The 17,231-nt window shown below is 36.0% G+C and overlaps 1 protein-coding gene across 1 annotated transcript in view; it reads right to left on the bottom strand.

The window, feature by feature from the left end:
- The window catches only part of VTA1 (vesicle (multivesicular body) trafficking 1), a 31,403-nt gene extending 17,293 nt beyond the window's left edge, over nt 1–14,110 (bottom strand). The window contains exons 1-5 of the mRNA XM_009710156.1: nt 14,017–14,110; nt 9,133–9,227; nt 5,762–5,889; nt 5,036–5,111; nt 1,274–1,385 (exon numbers count right to left, since the gene is read on the bottom strand). Of these exons, the coding sequence (XP_009708458.1) occupies nt 1,274–1,385; nt 5,036–5,111; nt 5,762–5,889; nt 9,133–9,227; nt 14,017–14,110 (505 nt within the window). The remainder of the gene's footprint in view (nt 1–1,273; nt 1,386–5,035; nt 5,112–5,761; nt 5,890–9,132; nt 9,228–14,016) is intronic.
- Between the last annotated feature and the right edge of the window lie 3,121 nt (nt 14,111–17,231).

The following is a 17,231-nucleotide window of genomic DNA, read 5'->3' as shown; positions in this document are numbered from 1 at the left end:
TTACATACCATTTCTATTTTGATATATTTCAGAGATTAATCATTTTTGCATATATTTTGCTTTTATCAATAACTGAAAAGTATGATCAGTTTATACGCAGATCAGTAACACTATTATCTGTTTTAGCAGTTTAACAAAAAAAGTTTTGTACATGATTACATTTGACCCCCAAAAACTTGCACATATCTGTGAAGTCTCTGGATCTGTACTTTAGAAATAGGGTAACATTTATAAAGTTTAGAAATAATATGGCAGCTCTAGTTTGATTGTTTAGTTATTTTTAGTAAAAATACACAGAATGAAATAAGAGAATGGAGCTGTCTTTCTCAGAATAGGTTAAGATGTAATCTATGTGAGTCTGCTTAGTACATGTTCTGCTATTTCATGGAGAGGCTAGCTTGCGTCTGCTTACAGTGGTGATGTCTTTTTAAAAAGCTCTAAATGAGAAAGGTTTGGATATCCCTAATGTTTCTTACTGAAGAGCTAGGACTTTTAAATTAGCAGCAGAGTTTAGACTGGCCTGAGTGCATTAAATAGAAGACAGTAAATGTAACAATTTGGGAGGTTTAAAACAACCCATTCTGATAAAGATTCTTTTTGGTATGCCAGTGTCCTTGGAAATCACCACTTTTTATCTAACAGTTAAGGAAGTAACTTCAAGGAATTCTGTACAGGAAAGTCAGGTAGCCAGAAGAACACAGGGAGCAAAACACAAGCAAAACGGGGATGAGTGAGAAAGCGGCAGGAAATCCAATCTAAAAAGAGTCGAGCCATAAACTCATTTTGAAAGCCACACTATTTTACAGGGAAGAAGGAATTGTCTCACAATTAGGTGTTTGCTTCGAAGTTGAACTAATCTACCGTCAATCTGTTTTCGACTCCTATTTAACTTCTGAGAGAGGATAAACTGGCAAAGGGATTATAATTTTACAGAACAGATTTAAAAGAAGGACTGTGGGTAGCATTAAAGAAATGCATGGTTCTGGCCCAAAGGCGACAATGCGTTCTTAGAGAGTAGCTGTATTCAAAATAATAATCTCCACTACAGAGGAAAGAACAAACCCAAACGTACTGAATAATCAAATAGCAAGGTCCAATAAAAATAACAGTAGGAGAAGCAGAAAAGAAAAAGCAGAAGGTGGCCCATGGTGAATGGAACATTAAACCGGGAAGCCGTGCTTCCTGTGGGATGCTCCCTGAAGAACTGTGCCTACCACCGTTTCGGTCTTGGCTCAGCCCTTCGCTCTTGCAAAAAGAAAAGGGAAACACATACCGAAGCTCTCTCCTTCCATTCCAATGGGCCCAGGCTGCGGAGTCTCTCCGTTCTTCAAGCAGTTATGAATGTACGCTGCCTTCCACCTGGCATACTTCCGGTGCTGGGCATTCTGGGGAAGGGAAAAGGCCAGCCATTTTAACCACTCACTTCTGCAAATTAATGCATTCAAAACAGAAATGTAAGCAGGTTTTCCACCTTGAGAAGAGATTATAAAACTGAGCTGCTTTCTCTGCTATTATTTGACATTTCTTTAAATATAAAGAACACATGAGAAATTAATCAGTGAATTAAAAAAAAAATATAAAAAGAACAGCTCTAACAGGATCTCAGCATGAAAGGAAAATGTGGAGATCTTCAATTAGGGCAGCATGTCAGCAAAAGGAAATAAATTATAGCAGGACCATCTAGTGTGAAAGATGGAGCACTGTGTAGTAATTAATGATGTGAATTAATAAAGAAAACTTCCTAGCTCCATAAACTTAGATAATTATTTACTTTAGATTTAAATATCTGAAATTCAAAATGCTACTCCTGTTGATCAATAATATAAAATCTTTTCTAATTACATTATTTTAAATTTTTAAAATTTATTCAAAAGCATGAATACAGAAAGGCTGCTGTAGTTGCAGATTAATGTGTGTGTGGGGGGATATTCTAAGACATACAATACTTTGCTTTAGTATCTTCACAACACAGCGAAAAATCAGATTAAGGACTTCAGTAATACATAAACTACCAGCAGAGCAAGTGGTTATTATCATAACTTTAAATAAACTGTTATTGACTAGTTTAATAGTTCCATTATTAGAAAAAACAATAATACTTCTCAAAAAAGTTAATTACTATATTGACAGTCAATATAATCTTTTGCCAACTCTCATCTTCTGAAACGGTGCCAATATGAAGCAATAGCAGTGAGAAGCAAATCTGCTGCATGCCTTTCTGATTCCATTTCCATGGTAATGGTTTGAAATTGAAAAAAATGTGGTAGTAATGTCAGTATTTAAAGAAAATCAACTTGATTTTTCACTATTTTCAGTTTCTGGGAAAAAGAAATCAAGGAAACACATTTCACCTGGGTTTTCATAAATTCTTCTTTTCACAAAACATGAGTAATTGAAGTAAGAACAGTAAAGAGATTCTGACATTTAGGTAAAACTTTAATCTGTCAAAACATAAAATGAAGATTGGCCACTTTCTATCTCCTGGGACTGTTACTATAGTGTTTTTCTAATCCAGGAAGAGTTCTCAATTGTTACAAGAAAACTTAAACTGATTAAGCAAGTCAACTACTTTGTCAAAAGTTGTAAGAGAAATAACCAGTTCTGACAGTTATGAGGTAATGTATTTCAAGGAACAAGGTTGAATATCAAAAGAGATGAGAAATGAGGAAGCATGAGTGGAATAATTTGGCCAAGTGAACAATGCAGGTTGATCGCGTGTTTCACATCAGCGTCATCACCTGCAAGGTACTAGTGAACTTAAATTTCCATAGTAACAATCACAGGTAAAGTGGTTTGGAAACTGAGGTAGATAGAATAATCTCTCTTTAAAAGTCCTGACCGAAATTACATCCAAAGTTTTTGAGAATTAATAACATAATTTCAAAATTTTACTTCACAAACTCTATTGCACTGTCACCTAGAACAGGGTAGAGAGTAACAGTATAATGAGTATCTTCAGCAAACTCCCTTGCTCATACTTAACACATTGTTATTCACCGGGATGCTCACACAGCCCAGGAGAAAGATATGGTGTTCATTTTTGCAAATGAAATGTTCTCCATGAAAAAGCCTATCCTGATGACAGATTTATTAAAATGCATTCACTACACCTCTATCAAAACCATCCCTTTACCTTCCTTCCAATATTTACAAACGAAAGTAGCCATGGCAACTGCATTTTAAACTGAGCAAACATGCCTGCATGTTCGGCACACTTATCAGATTGGGGATTTACATACGGGATGTCAAGTCTGTGAATTCCAACCAGGGCATGGAATACTTTGGGATCAACACAACCACAGGTTTGTCATGGGTCTGCAAAGCAGCAGAACTTTTGTGTTCTAAGGCACTTGTACTTGCATGTGAGAAAAAAAAAATATTTGTAGATTACCTGTGTGGATTTAGATGTCCCAAGACATATTCAGCACTTAATTGATCAGCACTTGCTGATTTTGTTTAGCATCGTTGTTGTTTCTTATTAATTTTTCCAGGTATTTCAATATCCCTTTAACAAGATTTGAAACCTGTCTTCATGAGTCAGTAGCAGCTTTCTCTGATTCTTTTTCCTTGCCAGAAGTTATCAACTATACCATTACATTTTCAAATTGACCTTCTCATTCAGTTAATTTAGCAAGGAAATCTCACTTTTAGTTTTCAGAACAAGCAATACTTTATTAAGAGCACTTGCCCTTCTATATCGGAAATAACTTCTTCAGTGGGGCACGAATAACAGAAAGCAGCTGACCATGCACCTAATAGAAAAGTCTGTTTCAAAAGAGACCCAAAGATTATTCTGGTGCACCTTACTAAAAGTAATCATGATCTTGTCCAGCCAATTCTGGAATACTTGTTTGATTAAAAGATTACCTGCCATAAAGAGCACTGCGTTAGTTACTTTACTAGATAATTTTTGAATTAAAACATTCATATACTAATGGTCAGATAGCAAGCCATTTTTTAAGAAGTAAATTCACACTCTTCCAACTTACCACCTTTTAAAAGTGGGGTTTGTTGCAAAACCAAAAATATCTATTCTAACTAAAACAATTCCACCTCAATTACAATCACTAAAGCTCTTGCTTGCAGGGTGAAAAAAGTGAAGGTGGAAAAAGCCAGGAACCTTGCATCATTTTTCCCTATAATCAATCCCACTTGCTCAATGTAATGGTATGTCTCACAGTAAAAATCAGACTTTGAATTTCTCACTGACAATTAAGTCATGAAGCATCTTCCAACAGGTAACAGTTGTCGAATACTTCATATATAATTTATTTGAAATACTTAGCACAATTCCTTATCAGTTACTAACATGTATTTGACTACACACAATTAGAATCTATGTATTTTGAAGCTTATATTCACAAATTATAAAACCAACTTTACAGAACTAAAATAGTAATTTGCACCTGTGCTAAGAAAAGCAATCAGCATCAAAAGCAGCATGGCCAGCAGGTCGAGGGAGGGAATTCTGCCTCTCTACCCCGATCTGGTGAGACCCCCCCTGCAGTACTGCCTTCAGCTCCGGGGTCCTCAGCACAAGGAGGACATGGAGCACAGAGCACGTCCAGAGGAGGCCACGAAGATGATCTGAGGGCTGGAGCACCTCTCCTGTGAGGACAGGCTGAGAGAGTTGGCATTGTTCAGCCTGGAGAAGAGAAGGCTCCGCAGGGACCTTACTGACGCCTTTTAATACTTAAAGAGGACTTAAAAGAAAGAAGGCGAGAGACTTTTACCCGAGCATGTAGTGATTGGACAAGGGGCAATGGCTTTAAACTGGAAGAGGGAAGACTTAGATGAGATATAAGGAAGAAATTCTTCATGATGAGGGTGGTGAGGCAGTGGCACAGGTTGCCCAGAGAAGCTGTGGTTGCCCCATCCCTGGAAGTGTTGACGGTCAGGTTGGATGAGACTTCGAGTAAGCTGGTCTGGTGGAAGGTGTCCCTGTCCATGGCAGGGGGGTTGGAACTGGATGGCCTTTAAGGTCCCTTCCAACCAAACCATTCTACAATAATACACTGATATCCCTAACACTTACCTCTTCAGAGAGCTCCCCAAATACTGTTAGAACGTCTATCAGGAGACTTGCAGTATAAAAGGACTTTATCATGTTTCTGTAAAAGATAAAACATTTCACTAGCTAATGTAATGTCAGTCTCTCAGGATCACATTTTAGAAGTTGGCACTTTAGACAATCCTGGCTTATTTCAAGCCAATCATCACTAATTTTTTTCTTTTAATCTGATGTTACAGAACTTACTTCATAATGTTTAAATTAAGCAATATATTGACTACTATGCAGAAAGTCTTCAGTACTTTTTAAAGCTGGTCATGTGTTCTGCACTTAGTTTCTAGTTTGGAATGTTCAATATAGGACATAGGACACCCTATATTAGCTTAGAAAAAGCCATCAACATGCTGTATAATTGCTGTAAATCAAACCACATAATGTATCCTCACGATTATTTTAATATCACTGGACAGTAGAAACTATAACATGCTTGATGTCAAGCTCAATATTAGCCTTCGGTTTTAGAAGGCTTGCCAGTAGGTGAGCAACCTCTTAAAGAACACAAGAAGGAGGATAACAGTTAATGTGTGAAGTTAGAGACATACAAATAGTAACAAATCAAGTTTTCTGAAAGAGAAATGAATGCATTAAAGCCCAATTCCTGTTTCCAGTCAAATTAAAGAGAGTTTGTATATTCAAATTTCCTGACCAGTATCTTAATTCAGATAACAAAACCAAAGATTTTTCACCTACTTATGAAATTGCCCAGCTCTGTCTTCATTGTCTGCATACAAAAACATTTTCAAAGCGTAATTCTCCACATGAGCAGAACCAACAATTTCCTGAGTAATTGCTTCATTATCACCAAATTGCTTTTTCATCTGCAAAAAGTCGGAAAAAATACATTCATTACCTTATTAGACCTTAGCAATTCTGCAATCTAATTCAAACACAAGAACAAGCTGCTGATCTAGGCAAAGCCAAGTACAATTTTAAAAAAAACCCAAACATATACTTTAATTATTTTACAAACCTCCAGCTTCTAACATAACAAACGCTAAAAGCAGCATGCTAGAGAGAAAGCACATTCTTTTGAAGGGATAAATATTATAAATAAGTAGCTCTGAATACCATCTTCAATCACAAAATACTTAAAAACAAAGCAAAACAACCCATTAAAAATAAACACAACTACAATATTGTGAAGGAGTAGCTACAGATATTTTTCCCCTTACAATCCGAAAGACCAAGCACTCTGAAGCCTGTTTCAGGATTCAACACAATTCAGTTGATAAAGTAATGCCTGCTTTATAAAGCTACTGGAGGTCAGAGTGATCATGTATCTTCTCTCTTGTAAGGTTATTTCACTACTGTTCATTACATCTTTCAAAGCACCTGAGCCCTACCTTGACCAGCCTAGTGACCTAGGGATTTACTGGAATTTTCATGGTAAGCAGTGTGCTGCAATTCAAAGACCTCTTTTCAAAGACATTAGAGTACAAGAATCCTCAGGTTTCCTAATGAAAAAAAAAAATCAGTAAAGCAAATAACCCTCTAACAGTTACAACAGGTGGATTTACAGCTTCTGAATAGGCTTACTATTCACACATCAGGAAATCTCAGGTTATCCTTAGAGAACAAAAACAGGAACACAGCATGATACTAACCTGTGGCCTTTATTTTGCCACAAGATTTAAAAACAATGTCTGAATGGCAGTTATTTTTCTGGAGTTATTTTTCACACTGTGCCTGTGAAGAAAATTAAATCATGCAAGCTGCATTTCCATATTTTTTAGATTGCTGCCAACTTTTTAATACATAGAATGTTGCCAGAAAAGTTACTTGATTTCAACAGTGAAATATAAACTTTCCAAATAGAACTTCAAATTTGAAGACTTTTGTCAAACTCATACTCTAAATAATTTTGAAAACTATTTTTTTTGCAAAGTGTAATTGTTTTTCTTGTTAGTGTACCACAGTTTGGAAGTTGCAAGATACATAACTGAAATGAAATACTAAAGCTAACTGAGGAAGAGAATGATTTGGTTATATATATATATATATATATTTCACCAGCCTATATACACACCTTACACTCAGAAAATAACTTATTACTACACTTGATCTGATGTTCAAGGGAGATGACTTCAAATGCAGTTACATACACTTCTAAAAATATTGAAATTAACCAAGTTGTTTACTTTTGAAATTACCCTTCACACAGTCTGTGATTCAGTACAGCAGTACTGATGTTTTAAATGATGATTCATAATTTAAACCTAAAATCAAGCAAATTTGGTTTAATTTTACTAAAAATATTTAAATGAAACAGTTACCTATTGGAAAAGCAAAACAAGACAATCATATGTAAAAATATTTCTGACAGAAACATGCATTTTGGATACAAAAATCATTGTATTTAATTAATTCACATATTTGGAATATCATGATGTTTCTTGCAAACAACACATCTGGTAATTTCCAGATGGATCTACACTGTTTTATTCTTTGCTACTATAAAGTTCAGGATTGCCTGTAAGCTTCTGTCTTAACCTCTAAAATAATCAATTGTGGCAACACGGAGAAAGCTGTGAGAAACATTTAGCGCAGACCTGAAGCACCCCTTTGTGTCCCCTGCCGGTTAAGGGCAGACAGAAAATAGCTGCTATTAAATTACTGCAGAGGTCCAACTTGTCAATATATCCAAGCTTCCTAGCCCCAAAAATGCTGTATCAAATCTGCTTAGAAGTGGTGTCTCCATCCCTCCACCACTTGGCTATGTAGAAGTAACTGCAACACCTGAGCATCAGTTGTCACACAGACAATCTGACCAGCAACTGAAAGATGAAATCATGGAGTTTTGCTGCTTTTCTAGTCTTTCCAAATTTGAAACAAAAGGGGTAACTGAACACTGCAGACACATTAGTTGCTGCAGTACCACAAGGGATCCAACAGATTTTAACAATCCTTAGGAAGAGTAAAGTCTTTCAGAGTTTTAATCTCACCTCTCCTCCCTTTTGAACATGAAAACCAAACCCATTAAAGATGTCAAAATTTGACGAAATAACCCACCAAGAAGTCACTGTACACTGATCTTCCATTGCTAAAAATCAGAGATAAAACACAGCAAGAAGCACAAGGTATGGAAAAAAAGACAAATGGTTCATGTTTAAATTTTTTTTCCTGAAGAATTGAAGGCTGTTGCACTAGTTTCACACAAACTCTTCAGGCATTGCTATGGCTAGATTTTGGATGGATTCATTAATATTCAACACAACAAGAATCACTGCTTTATTCTTCAATGGCCTTTTCCGCTTCCAAATGAGCACTTAAACCTTAAAATCCACACACTACTTCCCTCGAGACTACTGAAACTACAGCATATGAACATAAACAGCTCCTGGAACTTAAATGGACCATGTATACAATGACTTTACCTTTCTTTGTTTAACTCTGTTCTATTTAAGGTTGTTTGCTTTTTAATACTATCAGGTGCACTCAAAAGAACACAGCATAGCTATCTCTTACCCACACAGGTAAGACCGAGCTTACAAAAATTCGTAGTATCAGATCCCCAATCTCTAACAGAGGGTACGATCAAAAGTATCTTTATCTTCTAGAGAATGTTTTTAAAAAAACTCCCTGGGTACAACAGTTTAGGTCAAAAATTTCAAAAGTACCCAAGGACAAGGCTAGTCAGTCTTACAGCAGTGCAAATAACTCTCACAGACTTCAAGGAATCAAAGACAAATCAATACAAAAAGTCTTCTAGAACTCCTGTATTTATTTCAGAATGAATTACGATTTCTCATGAGACTATGTATGAAGTACTATAATTAATGCTGTCTAAACAAAATCTTATGGCAAATGTCTGCCATATAAAATTTCAGTTATGTTTGTGCATGTATACATACATATAAACATATATATACACATATAGCTTTATCTCCTTTTAATCCTTCTGCCAATTTATTACATACAACTTAAATTCATACAGTATGCCTGCATACAGAACAGTTGCATCAATGACTGCTGACAGAGAAAAGAGAGTACTTGCAGAAGCTTAAATAAAAATTAAAGTAACATCATGAATCATTTGAGAGAACAATAAAAATTCTACTTACAGCTTCCAACTGATCCATAAGTTTGGATAAAAATTTACGGCATTCTGGGGTTTTACTATCAATCTTCATCCCTGTCTGCATTGCATATAAACGACCTTTAAAGGAGACAAAATACACAAAAAAAGGCAAGTGATTATCTAAGGCAAAACCCATAAGCAAACAAAGCAATGCCACCCCCAACACATCAGAAAGACAAACTCATCTTATAGTTTAACAATGTGCTACTGCAGTACTAGCGAGCAATGACAGCAAAATCTAGATATGTTGTCTTGCAGAGATACTAGGAGATATTTTTCTAAGATTTATACTTTATTTTTCCTCAATGAGCATTCCTGTTGATTTTAGATTGATGCCTGTATCATTATTATGCAATATTAAGTGCTTTTGTAAATAATCACCACCCTCATTTGCAACTCTCTGAAATAGAAACTTCAAGTTGACTTTTACCCCTAATTATACATGAATAATTTTCCTATGACTTACATACATCCATACACTCTATACATATATCTCAAAAATGGAACTTCAAGTAGCAGGAATCAGTTAGCTTTAAAACTCCACTTTAACAAATGGAATGAAGCACCTATTATCTCCATGTATATGCATACATAGCATCAAAAGATACAAGACACAAACCTGATCTTTAAATCAGACAAGACAGACTTTATCAAACTGTCTCACCAAGTAAAGCTGCCAGTTTTTCATATGATCTTGAAAATGAATGATTAACATCTTCTGACTAAAAATGATCTTTTTACTACAAAAAACTCAATTTTAGATATGCACACAGCAGAACTTTATATGCTTCAGGTAATTGTGGGTAAAAATCAAACAACTATTATTTACTAGGATTAACACACACAGAGAAGGGAAAATGGACAGAAACATTCAGTAAGCAAACGCAGAACATTTTTCACAAAAAAGCCATTCCACTAACTCTCACTCCTAACCCTCTAGAGAGTCCTACAAAACACTTTCAAATGCAGAGCTGAAGAGCTGAAAGCTGTAACTCTACCAAGTATTGTCAGGAGCTAGTTATTAGGGCATACCCCAACGTCCTTCTTCCTGCAGGACACAGAGTTCTCCAAGTGATCCTGACTTGCCTCACAGGTTTACCATCTCTCTCTTTCCAAGCATCTCTTCATCCACTACAGATAGCCTTTTCCCTTCAAATTATCTCAGTAAAACATGAATATAACACAGTTGGTTTCAAACTGCACTTATCCTGATGTTTGCTGCAGAAGAAAGCATTATATGCTCAAAAGCTTGCCTGCCTTTTCCATCTATTATCACTTTAATAAAATTGCATCTCCCTCTACAAAACTTACCTAGGTTCTGCTGGTGAGTATTATAATTTAACTCATTTTTCTGGATTTTAAAAGTAGTATTTCACGTTTCATATATAATTGATTATTCAAACCAGACAAAGCGTACATTCCTTATTTGGAACTGCAAAGCTGACAGACTTTTGAGTTGGGTTGCCCAACCATTTAAAGATCCCCCCCCAAATAATAAATAAAGTACTTGTGCCCTCCAATGTCTCTCTACTTCTAGATTTACAATTTATAAAACAACCTAGCACCTTCATGTTCAAGTTTTCAGTAAAGAACAATCAAGTAAAAGTCTACTCTGAACGGAACTTCAGGAATGAAGAAAGGCTACGAACAACTACCAACGACTGACCATGACAAACGAAAGAAAGCAATTTTAACAAGACTTGCTATGTAGGTTCTATGCTATGTAGTTTCATCAAGTGACAACGCTAATGTTAAGCTAAACTGATATGTACTCGTGAGCTCACCTTATTTAGCTTCAGAATGCTGACATGTTAATATTAAAAATTATGAAACCGGCACATGTAAAGTTGAAATTACTTTTCAAAGAAATCCAAACACAGAAAGATACAGAGATTTGTATCTAAGGCACTCAAATTCATTTAATTCTACTGCCAATTAAAATACCATCATCACACAATGAGGAGTTAATGCTTAGAGTCTTTAATGAAACTGATTTTTAAGTACATACTTGATTGTAAGCTTTCCTGAACACATTTCATGGTATAATTTAATAATGTAAAACTTAGGAATTAATGTAATGGATGCTAGACCTATGGGCCATCTAGATCGGTTACATCTTTTTAACAGATGCAAATATAAGATATTTTCAGAGGAAAGTAAATTAATTTTAGATTGATATGAGTTGGGGCAACATAAATTCAGAATATCTTGGTCATTACTGGATATAGATTTATCTTACTTACTGAAGTATGCATCTTCATATCTCTTCCATAATCAATTTACATAAAAAGAACTCTGTTTATGGAAATATTGCAAATGTCTTTAGTCTTGAGGATGAGTTTAATGATTAAATGATCTGCTTATTTGTAACTGTTACTCTTCTGTTACCCGTATGTGGCTTTTTTTCACATTCATTGCAAATATGTCCATTTAACAAGGGGTGCACGTACAGGACTCTGACATCTGTATGCTTTGTAAGCAGTCCTAAAAACCCAGCTCTTTCGCCTCTTAGGATTTTTAAAGACTGAGATAAACTCAAAGACTCCTTCAGGGACTCCAATGAACAAACGCAGAACAGTGAGTCTTGAACACACAGACAACACAAGAACAATAGTTACAGGCAAGAAACGTGTTTTTCTTGTCTATGTATAAATTTACACTGTGAGTGACATCAAGCAATGTTCCATACCAACACCACTTTCCTGCTAACGAAAGACTCCGGGACCAAGGTGCCCAAGAGCCCTCAGGTCATTCAAGATCAAAGGACTATTCTCCAAAGCGTACGCAGACTGCCAAGAAAACAGGAAGGCGCTCTAGCAGCAGCCACTCTACAGATACTAAGCACAGAGACGTCCTACAGACAATTAATGTCACCTGAGCTAAGGTTAAACGTGTTCCACCTGTCACAGCAATTACATCTCTGTACCACACAACTGACTCTACGAGACAGTTACCACATCTAGCCATCAAACCCCCATCCACATCAAGATCTATATAAATTGGAAAGGAGATTTCCTGCAAGATCTTATTAACTGGTAAAAAGTCAAAGTACACTTAAGTTACCCTAACAAGAGAGGCTACTGCAGTCTTTAAGAACTTTCAAAGTTCAGAATTTGTGCATACTCGCTTCTTCACATACAGTAATACATTCGAAAGGAGTACTGTGTAACAAAACCTGCCCAGACAGGCCTCTGATGAGGCAATCATTGAGGTAAGGGCAAAAGTTATTCCTTCTTTCTCAAGTGGTGATCAAGGAGAACGATGTTTATGAGAACTACTATGGACAGAGCATAGTACTACTAGTAGCATTCAGTACTGAAAGGGAGTCTTGACTCAAACACTGTTGATAAAACAACTTGACTGTAATGAAGAATGAGGCAACGTGCAGGTCAGAAAACGCAAACCATACCCTACCAGTCAAAATCTCCTGGAACATCATTTTCAATAGATGAACTGAAGATACAGAAGGAAAGTATACTCGCCACAGTTTGAACCTCACTAGTGACAAACAAAATGTTGTTAAGTACATTTAGGCACACTTACTGCTTTATTCAGTGCTGCTCTAGTCAAAAGTGAGGCTTGGGGGCTGAAAACCTCTATCAACAATCATTAAACTTATCAGACAGCAAGTGGAACAGTTGAAAAACTGAAAGAACTAGGGACTTCTCTGACAGAAACAGAACAGGAAGAGGAGGAAATAATTTGGTATTTGCCTCTACAGATGCTACTGAAATAAAAATATTCTTTCAATGGTTTGAAATTTTGCTTTTGAAATTATCTGTATGAAAAGCAACATGTGATTGAATCTGAAAGCAGTAAGTAATCCCTTGCCTTATTACAGACAACAGGAAAAAGTGTCTTCTAGTTCTACTCTTTGCATTTTTGTGTATTATTATTACATCTTATTTTTAAGACAAAGAATCTTAATTTATTTCCAAACACAAGTTTTTCCCATGTCTGCATCTTTTGTGATCCTTTTCTCTGCTCTCTCTAATTTTGAAAGGTCCCAAGTATTCTACATGAAGGCTACCTGTAAGACAATATTGGTTTGTGTTGGTTTTGGTACTACTACCTTTGCCAATTAAGGCATCAGAAGTCTCTTACATATCTTTTACTTTCGTGTGTAGTTTATCACACAAATACTACCTATGGTAACAATACATGACAGTAACTGAAAGATACACTTTGATCTAGTGAAGGAAACCTATTATGTCCTTTTCCTGTCTAACTTGCAGCAAATGGGCAAACTCACTTCATTACTGAATTTTCAGTGGCAGTGAGCAAAACATCATTTTCCTGTGTTAATATCATCAGTGAAATTTTAAACTGGCAATTAACGGTCAAAGAACTGTCCTACACGTTCATGTCGACAGGTAATCTCAGTAGCAAAGAACTCATAAGCAAGAGGCCAAAAGTTTACCGCCTCCAACATCTCTGCTGAGAAAGCCAAATGTAACATGAGTTCAGTTCCCATCCACCGCCCATCTGAAAGAAAACAGAGTAATTATTTACATTCTTTTAAATACAGCTGTTCTGGTTCTATAATATTGCAAAAGTAGTGGAATGTATTATTACTGTGCTTGCTAAGTCACAAATTTTTTGCTTTAATGCAAGTAGTTCAATTTCTAATAACTATAAATTAATCTCCTGAATGCTATGGACATTACAGAAAGAAATCGTCTGAGTGTTCTGTATTACAATTGCATTATTCCACCTTTTAAAAATACTGCACTGGAGATGCCATTTTACATCAAAATTATTTCAGAGTTTTCTCTCCAGAACTTCTCTCTATACATTGGAAACTGTTTGAAGTGCATGCCCCTAACTACCACAGCAATATATTGTAAAACTTAACAACTAGACCTACAGGAGCCATTTGCTTGGTAACATTTGATAAAAAATCTCCTCTGTGAAAAGCCAAGCTGTTGCAAATTCTGATATAAAAAGACAACTAAAACCATACATTGTAGCTGCAAAAGTTTTCAAGTTTTTAAAGTCTAAATGAAGTATTTGAAGAATGTAGACAACCTTGGAAATAAGTGACCTGTAATCTCATCTCTTTTCACTATTTGTGATGAAGATCTGGAATACCTGGAAACAAATAAATGAATGCAATTATTGGTTCTTTTTCAGCTTGCTTTATGCACTTGCCTTCATAACACATACAACCTATACTTTTTGCCCCCTTTATCCAAACCAAGTATCAAAAAAAAGATTTTTGCATGGCCACCAGTAATATATGCATAAAGTAAAGCACTAAGGAGGTAGAAGAGGCTACATAGAGCTAATGTCTAAATATTAATTAATATTCTAAGTAAAGCTAAAGTCACTTGTAATCTTTTTGCACAAAGACAGAACCGTTTTGCCAATTATTAACTAAAAGAGGGTTTGCTCTTAGTTTGCAGACAGGATATTTATCTTCAAATTCATAAAGACTTGGCAAGTAATCATTCTCAGAAAAATGTTTTGCCAAGACAACTATAAAATTTATGTCTTGATTTGTTGCCCTTAATCTTTGTTCAGCAAATACTAAGTGTGGGTGTGCTGGATGGAATCATACAGGGAGCTTTACAGAAACTTCTCTGCTTTTATTTATGTCACGTAATACCACGTTGTTTTTCCTTTGCTAATACACAGCACAATTTCAGAGCGAGTATTTTGTCTCTAGTACGTGCCAGGCATTCATTCCTAATACACAGTAAGTTATGCCAGATTTATGTTTGGATAACAACTGAAACTCCCCTCACTCTCATTTTAAACCAACTCCGTGCCAAGTAAAAATACTGGAGAACAAAAGTTCCAGCCAGCAAGCATGCACAATAGGTTGATTCTATCTTCTCAATTCTGTCCTACTATCCATCTTTCTTTTTCCTGGTCTAACAGGATCAAAAGACTACAGTTCTTTTTCCCCACGCATATTTAACTCTCTAATATAGAAAAAAAAAAAATTAGGAACTGGAATATTTTCGATATTTCATACCAACAAATTGACATTAAATACTAACAAAAAACATTGCCATAAACTTTAGCCATGTTTTGATTCTGACTAAGAGATGAAAGCTTTTTCAGGCCATAATTTATTACTCATTCATATTCTACACCTTCCTCTTCCCTTTGTCAAACCACTGACAGAAAAATGTTTGTTAACTGCTTGGTACAGCTGGAATACAAATGTGGGAAGCAAGGGACATAAAGACATTAAATTGGATTATACTCCAACTACTGCAAAGTAATTGTCATAAAGAATGCATCTGCAAAGAAAAATAAAAAGTAATTATTCTTGCTTTCATGAACATTAAAGTATCACACTTCATTCATGCAATTTCTGCATGCAGATGACAAACATATGGTATTTCTACATGGCTAAGTCCAAGTTGTCTGAATTCAAAGACTTTTAAAAATAGAATTTATAGCATTGACAAACAAACTTTCAAGGGCCTTATACCTCCTCTTCATTATATGATCCGAAGTAAACTGGCAAAAGACAAGGTAAGTATTAGGCTGGCAGCATCAATTCAAACTCAAACATTCCAGAGAAAACAAATTACTTTTAAATATGTATTTTCAAGTAAAATTATTTTAAGGAGAAATACAAGAAAAAATAAAATCTAAGGCAAAAGTGGGGGGAAGGAAGACTACACACAAATTTAATTAAGAAACTCCAAACAAAAAGGACAGCATCATGATCCCCCTCGGATACTTTAGAGTATTCTAAATCCTACAGAGGAAAATGGATTGATAACAGTATATTTCAAGGTTACGTTACACGCTAGACAAATTTTGTCAAGTCAAAACTATCTCAAGTAAAATGTCTCTTATCTAAAATTACTGAAAGTTACAGTAAATTACATTAGAATTCACTGTTATTGGAAGAACAGCAACTTGTAAACAAACTAAACAGGTGAAACAAAATTTGCAATTACAAACCAGAGTGGTCATTATTAAGATCAGATGATAAAAGAAAGAATCTAATAATATCTATTATGAATCCTACAAAATGACACCATATTCTATGCTGCCATTCTTCAGTGTGGTTTAAAGACCAATTTCGGTCTTGTAAAACTTAAGAGACCTGTGTGTGGAATTCATAGGTTTCTAAGCTTTTGCACAATATTTAAACTATTAGTATTTTTCAAAGCTTGTCTCTGTAGTCTAAAAAAGAAAATGAAATATTTCTAATTCAAACAGAAAAACTACCTTAACTGTAGGATTTACAGTAATTAAGATCTCAAGATGGCAAAAGCAGGAGAAGGCAGCTACTCTGGATTAGTTACGGTCAATTCACGTGGATAAAGCATCTTGTAGTGATTAGAGCACAAATCTGAAGCACTCCTGTGGAACACCCTCCAGTTTAGTTTAAACTGGAAGAAACCTATTTCATGCTCTCAGACTGCTCTGTGAGGTGAACCAAAGCACCCTAGATGGGCATGACCATAAGTCTCCAAAGTGCACTCCTGACCTTATATACTAACAGCATCCAGGGCTGCATTAGGAGAAGCACTGCCAGCACCTTGAGGGAGGTGATCTTTCCCTTCTACTCAGCACTGGTGTGACACACCTGGAGTACTGGGTCCAGTGCCAGGCTCCCAGTGCGAGACATGGGAAGGGCCACAAAGCTGATGAAGAGTTAGGAGCATCTGTCATACCAGGAGAAGCAGAGAGCTGGGACTCTTTAGTCTTGAAAAGAGAAGGCTCAGAGGGTCTTATCAATGTAAATAAATACCTGAGGTGCGGAGAGGGGCAGCAGGGCATGAAGACAAAGCCAGACTTTTCTCAGTGGTACCCAGTGCCAGGACAAGAGGCAATGGGCACAAAATGAAATACAGGAAACCCCATTTAAACATAAGAAAAACCTTCTACTGTGAGGGTAATCACACACTGGAACTGGTTGCTCCCAGCAGCTGTGGACTCTCCATCCTTGGGGATATTCAAAACCTGCCTGGACACAGTCCTGGCCAAGCTGCATTAGGGATTATGCTTTGAGCAAGGGACTGGGCTAGGTGATGTACAAAGTTCCCTTCAGCCTCACTGACCCTGTGATTCTGCAAATTAGAATGCTGATATTGATGCGTCCCTTCTTCA

The sequence above is a fragment of the Cariama cristata genome, unplaced genomic scaffold (assembly GCF_000690535.1).
Source record: "Cariama cristata isolate BGI_N322 unplaced genomic scaffold, ASM69053v1 scaffold2141, whole genome shotgun sequence".
In the NCBI taxonomy this organism is placed as follows: Eukaryota; Metazoa; Chordata; class Aves; order Cariamiformes; family Cariamidae; genus Cariama; species Cariama cristata.
This window is presented reverse-complemented; position numbering and strand designations above follow the sequence as displayed.